Below are 15897 nucleotides of genomic sequence, written 5' to 3'. Positions count from 1 at the left end.
CCCCCTTCCCCTCTTCCCTCGAGATAGACTCCAGGAAGGAGTAGCCTTCGTTTTTAAACAGTGGCCTGGGGCTTCCTCCCCTACGCTTTATATACACACAGGCACAAGGAAACCTGGCTGGGTATGTTCTGTGGAGTTTGTGTAGAGGGCTCGCTCGCAGCCAGACCTAGTGTCTGCCTCGCAGGCTAATAAAGCAGGAAAGTTCATGATTTAAAACCCACCTCCTCAAGTGATGACCTCTTGGAGCCTCATTTTCTTAACTGTAAAATGGGGATAATCTTATGGAGTTGTTACGGGATTAAATGAATTAACACATGCAAGTTCTTAGAACTGTGCCTGGCACACAGTCCAGGTTCAGTAAATGTTACATTTTATCTCACGTTCACATTCACACAAGGAAGCACACAGACTTGTTTCCCAGGGCTGGTTTTAATTTGAAAAAACTGATTGGGGTCTCTTCCCTATATCAGGGAAGGAACAGCCCAGGATATGACCCCAAGAGATTCAGTCCAGCACATGGCCTGGGCAATCACATTCCAGCCACCAGACCTGTCATTCCATCACTAGGGGCCAATCCCAGACTCCCCCACCAGCCCCAAGACAAGAGGACGGATGTGAAGTTGCCCGGGACTGGATTCTGTCTCTCCAAAGTAGCCCATGCCTCGTTCTTTGTACTAGGGAAGCCAGCTGTGTCTTTCTAAGGAGAGTGGTCCAGCCACCAGGCTCAGTTCGGATACTAGACGACCATCTCAGCCCTCAGGGTCAGCGGCCTGGCCCTGGTGGCCGTTCCAGTGCCTGAGTGCCCACTAGCACGTCCATGAGGTAGTCCAGCTCAGCCTCATCCAGCTCCGGAGCTTCCTCCTTGCCTGGCCCGTCCTCAGGGCCTGGTTTGAGGCCCTCGGAGGCTGGTGCCCAAAGTTCACTGTCATACATGGAGGTATCAATGTCCTCAAACAGGCCCTCGAGCCCATCGTCCAGCAGACAGCCAGTGGCTGGTCCCAGCAGGTCCAAGGCACCCAGGCCGGGTGGGGCTCCCCCAGTCGTACGGCCTGGTGGCCCCTCATCTGCCAGGGGTTGGGGGGCCTGGCTTAAGCCCTCGATGTGACTGAGGTCCTCCAGGAGGCTGGCCATGGAGGCTGAGAGGGCAGCATCCGAGCTCGCCAGCAGGTTGTCAGCCATGCTGGGAGCTGCAGGCGGGTTGGGCACAGGTGGCAGGGCAGCTGTGGGTGCCATGGACGCTTGGATGCGACGAAGTGTATTCACCACCAGCACCAGGTGCCGTAGGTCCGGCTCACTCTGCCGCAGGCTATGGTGGAGCTTGAGCACCGAGAGGTCAAAGAGGGAGCTGGAAGCCACAGCTGGGGATGCTGGTGCCACTGCTGGGTGGCCAGGATCCAGCCACCAGGCGTCAACTGCCAGAGATTCCTTCTCCTCCTCCTCCTCCTCCTCCTCCCGTTTTCGCTTCAGACCCTTGCTCAGCATTGTCTGCAGGGAGGGAGGAGTTACTCAGTTATGGAGAGCAAATGTTAAGTTCATACCTGCCTCTATCAACTTCTGTAGGTGTGATCTTGGGCCAGTCACTTAACATCTCTGTGCCTTGGTTTTCTTAGGGAACCTTTAAGATGTGAATGATAATAGTATCTACCTCATAAATTGCTTTAAGGATTAAATGAGAAACAAAAAGCACCTACAGCAGTGCCTGGTACATAGTAACCAATCTTATTTTATTTTTTTTGAGACAGAGTCTCGCTCTGTTGCCCAGGCTAGAGTGTCATGGCTCTCACAGCAACCTAACTCACAGCAACCTCAAACTCCTGAACTCAAGCAATCCTTCTGCCTCAGCCTCCCAAGTAGCTGGGACTACAGGCATGCACCACCATGTCCGGCTAATTTTTTCTATATATTTATAGTTGTCCAGCTAATTTATTTATATTTTTTTTGGTAGAGACGGGGTCTCACGCTTGCTCAAACTGGTCTGGAACTCCTGAGCTCAAACGATCCTCCCGCCTCGGCTTCCCAGAGTGCTAGGCTTAAAGGCGTGAGCCACCACACCCAGCCTAGTAATCAATCTTATTAATAATTTTTTTCTTTTTTTTGTCACCCAGGCTGGAGTGCAATGGCTTGATCATAGCTCACCGTAACCACGAACTTCTGGGCTCAAGCAATGCTCCTGCCTCCACCTCTCAAGTAGCTGGGACTATAGGTGTGTGCCACCACGCCTGGCTAATTTTTTAATTTTTTCTAGCGACAAGGTCCAGCTATGTTGCCCAGGCTGGTCTTGAACTCCTGGCCTCAAGTGATCCTCCCACCTCGGCCTCCCAAAGTTCTGGGATTACAGGCATGAGCCACTGCACTTGGCCTCATAAGTACACTTAATAACATGATTATTTCTTCAATGAACCATTTGAATGGCCAATATTAACCTTATTTTTTTTTCCTATGGAAGTGGCTGTTTCCTATAGTTTAATATTTATTGAGTATCTACTATGTATCAAACAGTAGATAAACAAACACGGGAAATGTACAGATATGGATAGGAAGAAACTAGAAGGTCCTGGATGGACAGGAAAGGCTTCTGTAAGGAGGTGACATTTGAACTGAGCCCTGACGCAAGAGAAGTCAGCCATGGAGGGACCAGGGGAAAGCATTTGGACAAGAGGGAACAATAACAAAGGCAAAGGAAGACCAGAAGGCTGCATGAGCTTGAACTGCAAAGAGACCAGTGTGGTTGGCACACGGAGTGACGTGGTAGGAGGCCAGATGGGGGCTGGGGAGCAGCCAGGCAGAGGCCAGGTCACAGAAGGCCATATAGGCAGAGGTGGGGAGTTTGGATTTTAAGTGTGGCGGGTAGTCACTGAAGGGGTTCGAGCAGGGAGGGGAGAGGTGTAGTGAGCTGATTAAGTTTCCAGAAGATCCCCCTTGGATGCTTCGAGGAAGGCAGGGTGGGAAGACTGGGGGTCTCAGACACCCTTTGGGAGGCTGCTCTACTCTTGGGACTGGCGATGACGATGGCCTGGGGCAGAAGCTGATAGTGAACATGAAAGGAAGTTGGTTGATAAAGGACTTATTTGGGAGACAGAGGGGACAGGGCTTGCCAGGAAATCCTATGGGCACGGGGTCAGTCACTGAGATAAGTTTGAGGACCCACATTCTTCCCCCCCGGGGTGGCGGGGCGGTGGGGGGTGCCTGGAGTTTTGGACTCCTGGCCCAATGTACTTTTTTGGACCAGGAAGACTGCAGGGTCCAGTCCCCTGGACTTGACCTGGCAAAACCTTAAGAGGGACCCACCACACTACGTGTAACTGGGTCTTCGCCCCCTTCCGAAGACCGGGGAGTCCGGAACCGCAGGAATTCAAGCCCCCACCCCCGACTCCGCCCCCCGGGTCCCGGCGCCCCCTGGCGGTGCCCAGGCTAGCTTTACCCCCGGGATTCTGGCCCCTCTGACCCCGGGACCCTTTACACGGCCCCGCGTCCCGACTGCGGTTCCGGCCTGCCGCCCGGGGCCAGGCAAGCCGAGACCCCAGGAGGGCTGTTCTGTGCTCCTGGCCTACGCTCGCTTCCGGTAGTGGAGGCGGCTCCTCCCGAAGCGGCGGCGGCGGGGGCGGGTGAGTCACGCAGTCGGAGCCAGGGAGCCGGCGCCTCCGCCCCCTTCTCGGGCTGCGGCGTGATTCACCCGGCCTGGCCGGAGCAGACGGCACGTAAAGGCCCGCGCGTCTCGATCCTGGGCAGCCCCAGCGCGCACCTGCCAGACCCAGGGATCGAACTCGCCAAAGAACCCGACCGCCGGTACCCCTTCTCTCCCCAAGCCCCTTCATTTACATACCCTGCTCACTAGCTGCCAATCAGAACGAAGAGGTAGCCACCCACAGCCAATCAGGAAGCGGCGGCGGCAGCATCGCTCGCTCGCTCACTCTCCTTCAGCAACCGGCGCCTGGGTTGCGAGACGCAGTTCTGACTTCGGCGCACGACTCCGGACTCCTGACTACCCTTGGCTACCGCCCACTCCGGTGGTGGCCCCGCCCTCCACCCCAGGGATTGGCCCTGGGCGGTGATGGGCGGAGCCTGCAGGGGGCAGATTCTAAAAAGGGGGAGGTTGACTTCAGGGCGCATGCCCGGGCTGCTGCGTGAGGGAAGCGGGGAAGGAGGGGTGGCTACGGGTCGGTGGCCGCTAGGGGCTTTTGCTTCTCAAAGTACAGGCCCTTCCCACCTACCCATGCACCTGTCAAACCCAGCTCCAACAAGGGTCTATACTCTAGGCCAGATAGGCCTGGGTTCAAATCTTGACTCACCACTCCCTCCATGCATGACCTTGGAAAAATGCTTGACCTCTCCGAGCTACACGTAGTATGTTAAATGGAGATTTTCTTGCCTCTACCTCTTGAGAGTTAGGAACGCTAGAATAAGATCGTGTCTGTAAGAGCACTGCGCCAGACTTAGGAAATGCTGGACAGTTGGACTCCATTGTTGATGAAGGCAGGAGTGAGGTGGGAGTGAGATAGCACAAGAGTCACATCCTGGGCTCCGTTCCCTAAGTAGCTGCGTAACCTGGGGCAAGTGCTTTAATTCCTTAGGGTCTCAGTTTCCTTTTATTTAAAATGAGGGAAATAGCGGCTGGCTCAGAGGATTGCTTTGAGGATTAAAAAGAACAATTTGTGCAAAGTGTTCAGAGTGGGGTACAACGTGTCTTTTTGTTAGTATTATAGCTGCTGTAGCTTAGTTCAAAGTGGGTAGACACATGGGATGGGGCTGGAGGTAGACAGGAGTTTAATATTTGGTAAACTGGCAATGAGACTTACCTTCTTTATGTAGCTCATTTGCTAACTCCAGATCTATGGGAAGAACTGTTGTTGTGAATAAAGCCCCTGGGCGAAGTAAGTTCTCAAAAATGCTAACTATAGTAGTTAATTCAGGCAGCAATTATGAATGGATGCTTAAACCCTTAGGTGAAAGGTTAGTGGGAAACAGGATCTTGACAGGCTCCAAAGCCTCACCCCAAAGGTTATTTGCTAACTGCAAAGAAGGAAATCCTTTTATGATGTCGTGCTCACAGCCTTAACTGTGAGACAAAACTCTGTGTTAGCAGTGGGACATCCTGACGCTGGGTGCCACCTCCTATAACTTATTAGGAAGTGTGTGGCATACCCTGTGGAGTCTCCCTGTTACATTGCATAAAGTGACTCTCAGCATGCCTCTAGACCCAATCTCCAGCTTATAGGAAATAGAGAGGAACATAATCAATCAGACAAATCCAGAACGTGGGGCATTCTACAACATAACTGGGCTGTTCTGCCAGAAATTCAATGTCAAGAAAACACAAAAACAGATTGGAGGCGGAATGTTTCAGAATAAAAGATACTGGCCGGGTTTATGGCTATCAATCCCAGCCCTTTGGAAGCCAAGGAAGGAGGATCACCTGAGGCCAGGAGTTCAAGACCAGGCTGGGCAACATAGCGAGACCCCATCTCTAAAATATATATATATATATATATATATATATATATTTTTTTTTTTTTTTTTTTGAGACAGAGTCTCGCTTTGTTGCCCAGGCTAGAGTGCCATGGCGTCAGCCTAACTCACAGCAACCTCAAACTCCAGGGCTCAAGCAATCCTCCTGCCTCAGCTTCCCAAGTAGCTGGGATTACAGGCATGCGCCACCATGCCCGGCTAATTTTTTCTATATATTTTTAGTTGTCCAGCTAATTTCTTTGTATTTTTAGTAGAGATGGGGTCTCGCCCTTGCTCAGGCTGGTCTCGAACTCCTGAGCTCAAATGATCTACCTGACTCCCAGAGTGCTAGGATTACAGGCGTAAGCCACCACGGCCTGCCCCATCTCTAATATATTTTTTAAAAAGAGAGATACAATGTAATTTCTTTATTACAACAAAAATAGCATGTGAACCTTCACTGGATCCTGATTTTAGGGAAGAGAAAACAACTATAAAAGATATTCTTGGGTCAATTGGAGAGATATGAATATGGACTGGATATTAAGTGATACGGAATTTTTATTCTCTTAGATATGAACTAGTATTGTAGCTTGTAGGTGAATGTCCTTATCCTTTTTTATTTTTTATTTTTTTTTTTTTGGAGAAAGGAGGTTTCACCTTGTTGCCCAACTGGTCTCAAACTCCTGGCTTCAAGCCATCCTCTCGCCTCAGCCTCCCAACATGCTAGGATTACAGATTACAGGCATGAGCCACCATGACCAGCCTGAATGTCTTTTTTCTTTTTTTTGAGACAGGGTCTTCCTCTGTTGTCTAGGCCGGAGTGCAGTGGTGTCATTATAACTCACTGCAATCTCAAAACTCCTGGGCTCAAGCAATCTCCTGCCTCAGCCTGCTAAGTAGCTGGGACTACAGGTGCACTATCATGTCTGGTGGTTTTTATTTTTTGTAGAGATGGGGTTTTGCTATGTTTCTCAGGCTGGTCTCGAACTCCTGGCTTCAAACTATCGTCCCACCTTGGCCTCCCAAAGTGCTAGGACTATAGGTATGAGCCACTGCACTGGGCCTGAATGTCCTTATTCTTAAGAGATACCTGCTGAGCTTTTAAGGGTAGAAATGTCAAGATATCTGAAATTTACTCTTCAATGGTTAAGCAAAAGAAAAAAATATATACATGGCCGGGCACAGTGGCTCACTCCTGTAATCCTACCACTCCAGGAGGCTGAGGCAGGAGGATTGCTTGAGTCCAGGAGTTTGAGACCAACTTGAGCAAGAACAAGACCCCATCTCTATTATTAATAAAAATAGAAAAATTAGCCAGCATGGTAGCATATGCCTGTAGTCCCAAGTACTTGGGAGGCTGAGGCAGGAGGATCGCTTGAGTCCAGGAGTTTGAGGTTGCAGTGAGCTATGATGACACCACTGCACTCCACCCAGGGTGATAGAGCAAGACTTTGTCTCAAAAAAAAAAAAAGGAAAAAGAAAAAATATACATATACACTTATACATATGTAGATAAAGGCAACTTAGCAAAATATTAAGAACTATTAATTAAATCTGGGTGGGAAGGTATTCAGGTGCTCAGAATACTTTTTTTTTCTTCATTTTTTTATGTGCTTGAATTTTTTCAAAATAAAAATAGGGTAAAATGCTAATTACAACCAGGCCTCTGCTAGACAAATTCACATAATTACCCCCACAACCTATTTTTTAAAAATTTATTTTTCTTTCTTTTTTTCTCTTTTTATTTATTTTTTATTTTTTATCTTTCACGTCTGTGGATCCCTAATAAACACACAACCCATTTTTATGGTCTGGCAAAAAGGAGGCTCAGAGTCTCCAAGTGGCTTTCTCCAGGTCATACACGGAAGAAGAACTCACAAGAGTCATTTGATTAACATGTATTTATTGAGCACCTACTATGTGGTGAGCACTGTTCTAGGTGATGGGGTTACAGCACTGGATAAACTCATACCGACTCTCCTCTTATGGATCATAGGAGGGGGCAGAGAGAGAAAAAACACGAAAACAAATGCATTCATTGATTCACAAACATTCATGTTTTAAGCCGTTTCTGTGTGCCAGACACTATTCTAGGTACTGAAGATACGGCAGTGAAATTATAGATAAAAATTCCTTATGGGAGGCGATGGACAACAAACTTACAGAAATTACATAGTACTTTAAGAGCTATAAGGGCAAAGGAAAAGAAAGCAGCAGAGTTGGGAGGAGTGTAATGACAGGGTATGTGGCTTTAGGGGGCAGTTGTCTCTGAAGAGGCAACGTTTGAGCAGAGACCTGATGAAATAAGAGAGGCTACAAAACTCTGGAGGAAGAGTGTTCCAGACAGACGGAAGAGCCAGTGCAAAGGCCCTGAGGTACTGTTTGTGGGGCAGCAAGGCCAGTGGAGCTGGACTGGGAGCTACTGGGGAGGAGGTCAGAGAAGTTACCAGGTCTTTTAGATTCCTCTGTGGACCTTTCAGTTTTTACTGCGAGTGGGATCAGAAGACCCTGAAAGATGAATAAACGAGAAAAATAATTTCCACCTCTGTTCAGTGACTTGAGAAACAAAATAGAACGGGACAGTCGGGAGGCCCGGGGACAGGCGCCTGTAGCCGGAGCGCTCAGAGAGACCAGAAGACGGAGAAGGAGCCAGGAGTTGAAAGGCTGGGGGAAGGGAGAAAAAGAGAGGCTCGGGCCTCGGGGGAAATGAAACCAGAAGTGAAGCCACCAGGCTGGGCAGGCCTGGGGAGCAGCCTCCGCCAGCTGGGGGTGGTTGGGGGGGGTCGGGGGAGCGTCCCGCCCCCAGCCGGCCGCCCCGCCCAGCCCCTGGGGAGGGAGGAGGCGCCAGGCAGGCTCCGGGCCGCGGCCGCCTCGCGGGTGTCCCGCCGGCTGGCCGGCCCAGGGCCGAGGGTGGGCCGCGGGGAGGGACCGGCCTCCCCCGCCACGCCCAGCGAGGGCCGCGGGCCCATCCCCCACCGCAGGCCCGCGGGGGAGGGAAGCTAAGCGAACGTGGACTCTGCCCTGGTGACTCGGGTCCCTCCGCAGGGCCAGCCTTTCCACTTCTGTGGCCAGTTCTTTGGTGCGGTTAGGGAAGGATCTGGGCCTCTCTGAGACTCAGTTTGTTCATCTGGAAAGTGGGTGCTCTGCATACTGGCCTCACCGTGCTACTAACAAGCTACACGCTTCGATTCCCCCTCCCTTGGTTGTCTTTGGCGCAGTCGAAGCCAGCTCTAAGAAAAAGAGTCCAGTCACATCCCTCCCCTGCTCAGCAACCTCCCGTGGCTTCCATCTCACTCAAGGTAAAGTCATAGTCCGCCCTGTAGGGCACCCACGAGGCCCTACACATCTGGCCCCTCTGCTCTGTCACCTGATCTCCTGGTGTTCTCCCCCCTTGCACACTCTGTGCCTGCCACACCCCTCCTCACTGTTCCGCAAGTCACTCCACTTAAGCTCTGGCCTCGGGGCCTTTGCACTGGCCGCTTCCCCTGCCGGGATTGTTCCTCCCGGGAGCCACACAGCTCACCCCTCACCTCCTCCAGGTCTTTACCTGAACGCCACTTGGCCAGTGAGGCCTTCTCTGGCCATCCCACCTCAATAGCAACACCCCCTCCACTCTCTGGCTTTTTTCCCCACAGCATGTATCACCACCTGGCAGACTGTACATTTTAACTTCTTTTTCATGTTTATTTCAATCTTCCCCCACTGTTACACCTCCTGAGAGCAAAAATTGTCTATTTTACTCATGTGCCTACTAGAAGAGTGCCAGGCCCGCAGCAGGCACTCAATAAATTTGAGTATTGGAAACCTCAGGCTGTCTTACACACTTTGCTGTGAGGCAGGTATTACTCCAGGTCTGCAGAGTGGGGTATGGTGGCGTGTTTGAGGAACGGCAGGGAATGGTGTGTGGCTGGAGCACAGGAGTGAGGGTGTGAGTTCAGAGAGGTGGGAGGGAGGGTTGGCCATTGCAAAGTCTGGAGTTCATTTGTTCCAGCAAATTTTTTGAGAGCCCATATGTGCCAAGCATATTTCTAGGCACTGGGGGGGGATGTCTCTGGGCAAAGACTGACACAGCCCCTCCCTCTCAGTTTCCAGTGGAGTAGGAGGTTAACCATAAATGGGTAATAAATAATTTGAGATTGGATAGGTGCTACTTAGAAAGTCAAACAGGCTGTGGTGGGGTGGTGACCCACCTCGGACATGTTGAGCTAGGATGGGCAAGGAAGACATTTGGATTGGTGAAGCTATGGGGGAAGTGTCTATCAAGTGCAAAGGCCCTGTAGTGGGAAGGGGCCAGGGATCAGGGGAGACCAGCGTGACTGGAGTGAAGGAGGAGAGAGTGGGAGATGAAAGTGGGAAAGTTGTCAGGAGTGAGAGTCATTCAGTCCTTGCTCCTGGTTATGAATCAGGAGGCCTCTGTAGAATTGAGGTTTTATTCTGAGCATGGCAAGAAGTCTTCAGGAGGAAGACATGATTCACTTGGCATCCATATTGGGATGCAGACCTGGTGTGCTCTCTGGAGATCCCCGACCACCCCCTTCCTCTTTCTGGACTGGCACCTAACTGTTCAGGTTATCCCTCCACTTCCTGACTTAGATGCAATGACCCCCTCAGGGTGAGAAACGTGGCTTTGATCCAGAAACCACAGGAAAATCCCCAACCTTTATCCACCATGCACTAAACCCAGGTGTGGTTCCTCCTCCCAGCCCTTCCAGTAAAGTCCCTAATGCTGTGCAAGTTCACCTGCTGCATCTCTTTAGAGGTCTTTGTGAAGGCATAGCCAGTGCAGCAACGCATCACATTGCATCTTCTCTGGCCTCCCTCCCCATTTCCTCACCAGCCTGGGTTTGCACCTCCTAAACAAAGCACTAGCACCGAACTCTACTCTGGGCTTTGGTTCCTAGCCAACAGTCTCCTAAAAAAAATCTTCTAGCACTAGGGGTATTTGGGCATCTTCTTTCCCCTCTGGGCCTCAGTAACACATCCAATACAAAGAAAGGGGTGACTGAACAAGGCTTTGGAGGCCAACCGAGTTTGAGTCCTAGCTCCCTGGTCCTTGCTCTTCCTAGCTGTGTGACCCTGAACAAATGACTTGGCCTCTCTGAACTTCAGGTTCCTCCTATATAAAATGTGATAATAGTATGTACTTCTATATAATCATGAGGATTAAAGGACTTAATTCAAATAAAGTGGTTAGAACAGTGCTCTTAACAAGCACTCAATAATCGTTATGTACAATGATATACCTACCTCAACTTTGGCAATGAAGGGTGCAGGTCTCTAGGAAACTTAACAGGTCCCTCCCATTGACTCAGTGAATCTTAGAAACTTAAGACAGCATCACTCCTTCCAAAATAGTTTTATTAAAAAAAAAAATTACAATAAAAAAGCCACCACAAACCCTGCCTTTCTTTTAAATAATGTAGCACGGAGCAGTTTGGTTTCCACCCTATTGCACGTGGTCCGGCCTGGTTATGAATCAGGAGGCTGCTGGGACTGGGGTCCTGTGAAGAAGTGGGGTTCAGCCTGGGAGGAGGGGACCAGCCCCTCCCACTCCCTCAAGGTGCAAGAGGCAGAGCCTGGGTTTCCATAGCAACCTGGCAGCACATCCCTGTCATCCTTTGACAGGCCTAGCTTTCTTTATCTTCCCTGAGGCCCCAGTGGTCACAAGGGGAGTACGAACTGGAGGGAAAGGCAGAAGAAATGTGTAAGTGAAAAATCAGACTCCCAGAAACAGAGTCTCATTAAGGCATTTGGAAGAGATAAATTAATTCAGGAAGACCCACCTTCACAGAAGGCTGGGGTAACCAGACACACACACACATGCAAGACAGTTTGTAGAACCCTGAAATGGGAGGAAAGGAGGCCAGTCACTGCTTAGAGCCCCGCCCTGCCCTCCCCCCAGACACACAAAGTTGCATCCAGGGATCCAGCCTACCTAGGCTGACATGAGAAAGGATTTCCCCACACCCCAAATCAAAATTTTAGGACCCAAGAATGATTTCCATGATGTGATCTAGTTCATTCCACTCCCAGGAGCCTGGGGCACAGAAAAGGTTGTGAGGCTCCGGCGGGACCAGTGCGGGCTCCTTTTCCACTGCAGATGTGTCAATGTCCAGAAAGAAGTCATCCAGGCCAGAGTCCCCCAAGTACCGGGAGCTCAGAGCTTCTAAGAAGACTGGATCAGGCTGGGGTGGCAATTCATTCTGAAGGCCTGGGGGAGCCACTGGATTCTGAGGAGGCTCAGTCTCATCCATGGAGGTCTCCAGCTCCCTGAGAATAGAGCCAATGGTGGCCGACAGGGAGAAATCTTCCTCGCCCAGGAAGAGGGGCTCTGGGGGCAGGGCAGGGGCAGGAGCCAGGCGAAGTGCAGCCTGGAGCTGTTGGAGGGTGTTGTGGATGAGGACATGCCTTCGGAGGCTGGGTGCTCGGGGACCCAGGCTGTGCTGCACTTTGTCTAGGGAGATGCGGAGCAGGGCTTGCTGGTAGCTCTGAAGGCCTGCTGGACTCCAGTCCCTCTTCTCATCCTCCTCCTCCCCTTCCACATCTGAGTGCTTCCTCTTCAATCCTCCCACCATGATGCCCTGTGGAGAGAAGAAGGGCAAGTCTGATATAGTAGAGCTAGTTCAAACCCCCCTGTCTCAGGCCTGTATAGCTGTTGATTTTTAATTATCCGAACCTCAGTTTACTCATTTGTAAAATAAAATTGTCTGAATCCTACAAAGCTAAAGACGTGAGTAAATGTATGAGATTAAGAAAGCAAGACATAGACTTAACATAGCTTGGTTTAAATCCCACTTACTTGCCTGTTGTGGCCTCAAAGAGTGAATTTACATCCTTGAGAATCAATTTCCTCATCTGCAAAGTAAAGAACCTAACTCAGGTCCCTCTGAATCTTAAAACTGTTCTTCCGCAATATTCCTTTCTCGAAACATGTCACACACACAAGAGAGGTGTGGAGTACAGGGATCTGGACTGGAAGTAGGGAATCCCGGGTTTGAATTCCGCCTTGTACACTGCTCAGCTGTGTGATCTTGGGAAGTGATGTGATATCACCTCTCCGGGCCTTAGTTTCCTCATCTGTAAAATGGGGGTTGTAAAAATACTTCTCACTACATCCGTCAAGGGCATCCCGCGAGTATATGCACAGAGCCCACAACACAGGAAGTGTTTAATGAACAAGAGTTAATTGCCATTTATTCATTAAATAGTTTTGAGTGCTTACGATACTCGAGCCACCTGGAACCCTGTTAGGGCACCTCTTTTCGAGATTCTTCCTTCCCGGGTAGGATATTTCTGTCCATGCCCTCTTCCTTAACTGACTGGGAGCACTCCCAAGAACAGGGAAGGGGCCTTCCCCATTCCCTCTGCCCGCGCTTTCAGTTTCGCCCAAAGCGTGCCCCAGAGGAAAACTCGCTAGAACTCAACTCACGCCAAGCCCCGCCCCTGCGGGTCTCTATTCCGCATCCAGGAACGCCCCAATTTGGCCCGGGGGCTTCTGGGAAACGTGGGCCAATAGCAGCCAGGTACACGAACTGACGTCGAGCAGGCACTACAATCCCCACAGGCCTCTGCTCGCCAACGAGACTAACAACCCACCCGCCCGCGAACCCTCCCTTAGGGCATGCGCACAGGGACTCGGGTGGGTGGGGGAAGGGAACCCGGACGTCCAGCTGCTGGGCGCCGGCCGAGCCCCGCCCCCCAGTGCCTCCGGCGCGTCGGGACTGAGCTGCACGCCCGGAATACCCCTCCCCCACCCCAGACCACAGCTCTAAAGCTGCTTTCTCCCAGTCCCTCCGATCCCTGAAGGTCCGGGATTCTTCTCCCAAAGTACCCTCGGGTCCAGAGACTTAGGCTCCAACACACTGCTCAAAGACGACAAATGCTCGCCGATCCATTCCGTTCGGGAGACTAGGTATCCCACTTTCAATACCTCTCCTCAAACTTTCTCCCATTCTTCTGACTTCCAAACGCCTCTGGACTTCACCTCCAAACTCCCCACCCGACCCCAAGATGAGAACACTGAACTCTTCCCAGGACCCACTCCCTGCCAATGCGTCTTGGAGTTCAAAATTCCTTGACCCTAGTTCTCTCACTTCTCCAAATGCTCAGGATCCCAGCCCCAAACGTCTCACACCTTTTTCCAGAACACTACAGAACCCCTAATTCAACCCATCTGGAAGACCCAAGCAGGGTCTAATCTCCAGATTCCCTGTCCCAAAAGTTCCTTCCCTTGGTTTTCTCGCTTCTCCAAACACCCCGTGTCCCAGCTTCAAACTCCCTCCACTTGAAAATCCTGCCCCAACAACCTAACCTCCAATCGTGAATCTCCAACTAAGTCTCGAGAACCCCCAGACCCTCCAAACCCTATCATCACCCTTAATCTGCGCCCCCTGTTCCCGCCCAGACCCCGCCCCCGCAAATCTCGGGGGCGCGCCTCGCCCTCCCCCTCCCCCACCCAAGGTAGATCCCAAGCCAGGCGGCCACTCCTCACCTCAGCCACCAGGTTCTCAACAACCACCTCCCGAAACGCCTACAGCGTCGCGACCCACCAGGGCTGGGTTGGGGCCTCGCTCACCTCCGCGGGGGCCTCTACTTCTGGCCTCGGGCCCACCCAGCTCGGCTCCGGAGCCGAGCTGCGAGCCGCGATTGGCTGGAGTCCTGCCCGCCGCGGGGCGCCGATTGGCTGGGCGGAGCCACTCCGGTAGCCAGGAGACGCCCGCTCCGCCCGCCCTTCCCTAGCGCCCTGGGCCATTTAAAGGATTCCGACTTGCCAGGGGGCGGGGCTGCGTCTTCAGAGTGGAGAGTGACAGGTCTATCAAAACCGCTTCCTTCAACTCAGTCACAGTCCTCGCTCGGAGAGCGTCAGCGTTGCTGTCTGCGGTCCCTTTACACCCAGCCTGAACCCCACGGCGGGGCAAGACCGGCAGATTTGCGCTTCTGCTCCCCACTTTCCAGGGGAGCGGGGCTGAGCAACTCGCGGAGGCCGCGCCCCCGGGGATCCGAGGGCGGTGCTGTGAGCGCGGCCGGATGACGCGGCGAAAGCCCAGCCAATAGTTTGGCGCGGCCTGTGTTGCCTGGGCGACCGCAGCCCCGCCCCTCCTCCGGCCCTCCGGCTACCCCCACCCGTTACCCCCACCCGTTACCCCGCGGCCGCTTCTTAATCCTCAGGTCTTCCCGGCCCTGGCGTCCCTCCTGGGACCCACCCTCTCTCCTTTCTCAGGATGGCTCCTCCGCTGCTGGGAAGTAGTTCATGGTTCCCCACCGCCCTAGAGACAAAGTTCAAACTCCTTCCTTTGCCACAAAGCCCTTCACCGTCTGCCCTCCGGCACTCTCTTTGCTCCCTGCTTCTCTGCCGCACCAGTTCACTTTCCGGTTTTCTAAAACGGCTTCAAGCGCCCACCACCACCACGAAAAGAGGGATTTTTGTCTGTTTTCTCCCCTGCCTTGTTCCAGTGCCTACAACGACTGCTCCAAAATGAGAATGATCTCAGTTTTGCTACCTGAGCTGGAAAAAAAAAAAGAGAGAGAGAATGAAAGGCTTCTGGATCTTTAAGCTTGTTTCCTCATCCTGAAAATATACGTTCAGTTCCCAGGCTGCCTCTGTTCAGAACTCATCTCAAAGGTGTTCTCCTCTGCCATGCCCTCCCTGACAGTCCAGGTTAGGTTAGGACCCGTTCCGGGCTCCCATGGCCTCCTGTGCTTCCCCCATCCCAGTCCTGGGCTGTCACTGTCTGGACCGTGGGCTCCCAGAGGACGAGTACCAAGATTGTATCTGTCACCAGCCGCTTGGTCCGCAGCGTTACCCAGCACTGGGCTGGGCACTGAGCAGGTGCCCAGTCAAAGTCGGTTAAATGCTCAGCAAGCAGTGTCCAAGAAAGAGAAATTGAGAGAGCTGAAATAAAACACTGCCAATGTCCTCCGAAAGCCTGCACCAGTCATGCCCCACCCCCACAACGAGTTTTCTCCAGGCGACCTCAGGGAAGGGAGGTTTAAGGCTCCTCAGGCCAGTTCTTGCCAGTTCCAGTTTGTTTACCAAGTCGTCCTGCAGTTTGCAGGAAAGGATTTCTCAGAGAATACAAGTGGGCAGGAGGATAGGTGGATAGGTGGAGAGGGTTGGAGGTAGGGAGAGAAGAGTGGCTCACCCAGACTTGGGGAAAGTGTCCCTGGGAACAAAGGAAGGAGACAGTAGATTCCAAAGAGGGACATGATTACGAAGGGGCAATGCTTCCCCTCCCCCCTCCCAAAACTGCTCCTCCCCCAGGATCCTCAGGAAGCCCCTACTGTCACTCTGTCCCCAGGTTACAGCCCATAGCCCTGCTCTTCTCCCTGGATGCCTCCCTCTCCTCCCACAGGGACTGTCCACTCAGGCTCCTGAGCGCTCCTGCCACCCACTCTCTCCTCCCCTCCTCAAAGCCTCTGCCTTGGTCCAACTCCCCTGGCTCTCAGCCT

The 15897-nt window shown here is 52.2% G+C and overlaps 2 protein-coding genes across 7 annotated transcripts; both read right to left on the bottom strand.

The window, feature by feature from the left end:
* Positions 1 to 410: 410 nt before the first annotated feature.
* SERTAD1 (SERTA domain containing 1) lies at positions 411 to 3988 on the bottom strand. The gene is made up of 2 exons (XM_045531974.1): positions 3824 to 3988; positions 411 to 1485 (listed from the first exon to the last, which is right to left on the bottom strand). Exon 2 carries the CDS (start codon positions 1480 to 1482, stop codon positions 763 to 765), a length of 720 nt encoding a protein of 239 aa, XP_045387930.1. The 5' UTR covers positions 1483 to 1485; positions 3824 to 3988; the 3' UTR covers positions 411 to 762.
* Positions 3989 to 10788: 6800 nt separating this feature from the next.
* On the bottom strand, positions 10789 to 14093 carry SERTAD3 (SERTA domain containing 3). 6 transcript variants are annotated; one of them, XR_006730109.1, is made up of 3 exons: positions 14024 to 14093; positions 11232 to 12029; positions 10789 to 11127 (listed from the first exon to the last, which is right to left on the bottom strand). XR_006730109.1 is itself a non-coding variant. In XM_045531971.1 (3 exons), exon 3 carries the CDS (start codon positions 12021 to 12023, stop codon positions 11430 to 11432), a length of 594 nt encoding a protein of 197 aa, XP_045387927.1. In that variant the 5' UTR covers positions 12024 to 12029; positions 12248 to 12525; positions 13940 to 14082; the 3' UTR covers positions 10789 to 11429. The 6 variants fall into 6 exon arrangements, 5 of the variants coding, with proteins under 5 accessions (XP_045387927.1, XP_045387928.1, XP_045387929.1 ...); XM_045531971.1 differs by adding an exon at positions 12248 to 12525 and having other exon boundaries at positions 10789 to 12029; positions 13940 to 14082; XM_045531972.1 differs by adding an exon at positions 12252 to 12525 and having other exon boundaries at positions 10789 to 12029; positions 13940 to 14082.
* Between the last annotated feature and the right edge of the window lie 1804 nt (positions 14094 to 15897).

The sequence above is a fragment of the Lemur catta genome, chromosome 19 (genome assembly GCF_020740605.2).
Source record: "Lemur catta isolate mLemCat1 chromosome 19, mLemCat1.pri, whole genome shotgun sequence".
Classification (NCBI taxonomy): domain Eukaryota; kingdom Metazoa; phylum Chordata; class Mammalia; order Primates; family Lemuridae; genus Lemur; species Lemur catta.
This window is presented reverse-complemented; position numbering and strand designations above follow the sequence as displayed.

What these genes read in the sequence shown, in the direction of transcription:
- SERTAD1 (XM_045531974.1), bottom strand. Translation starts at nt 1,482, where the DNA reads ATGCTGAGCAAGGGTCTGAAGCGAAAACGGGAGGAGGAGGAGGAGGAG.
- SERTAD3 (XM_045531969.1), bottom strand. Translation starts at nt 12,023, where the DNA reads ATGGTGGGAGGATTGAAGAGGAAGCACTCAGATGTGGAAGGGGAGGAG.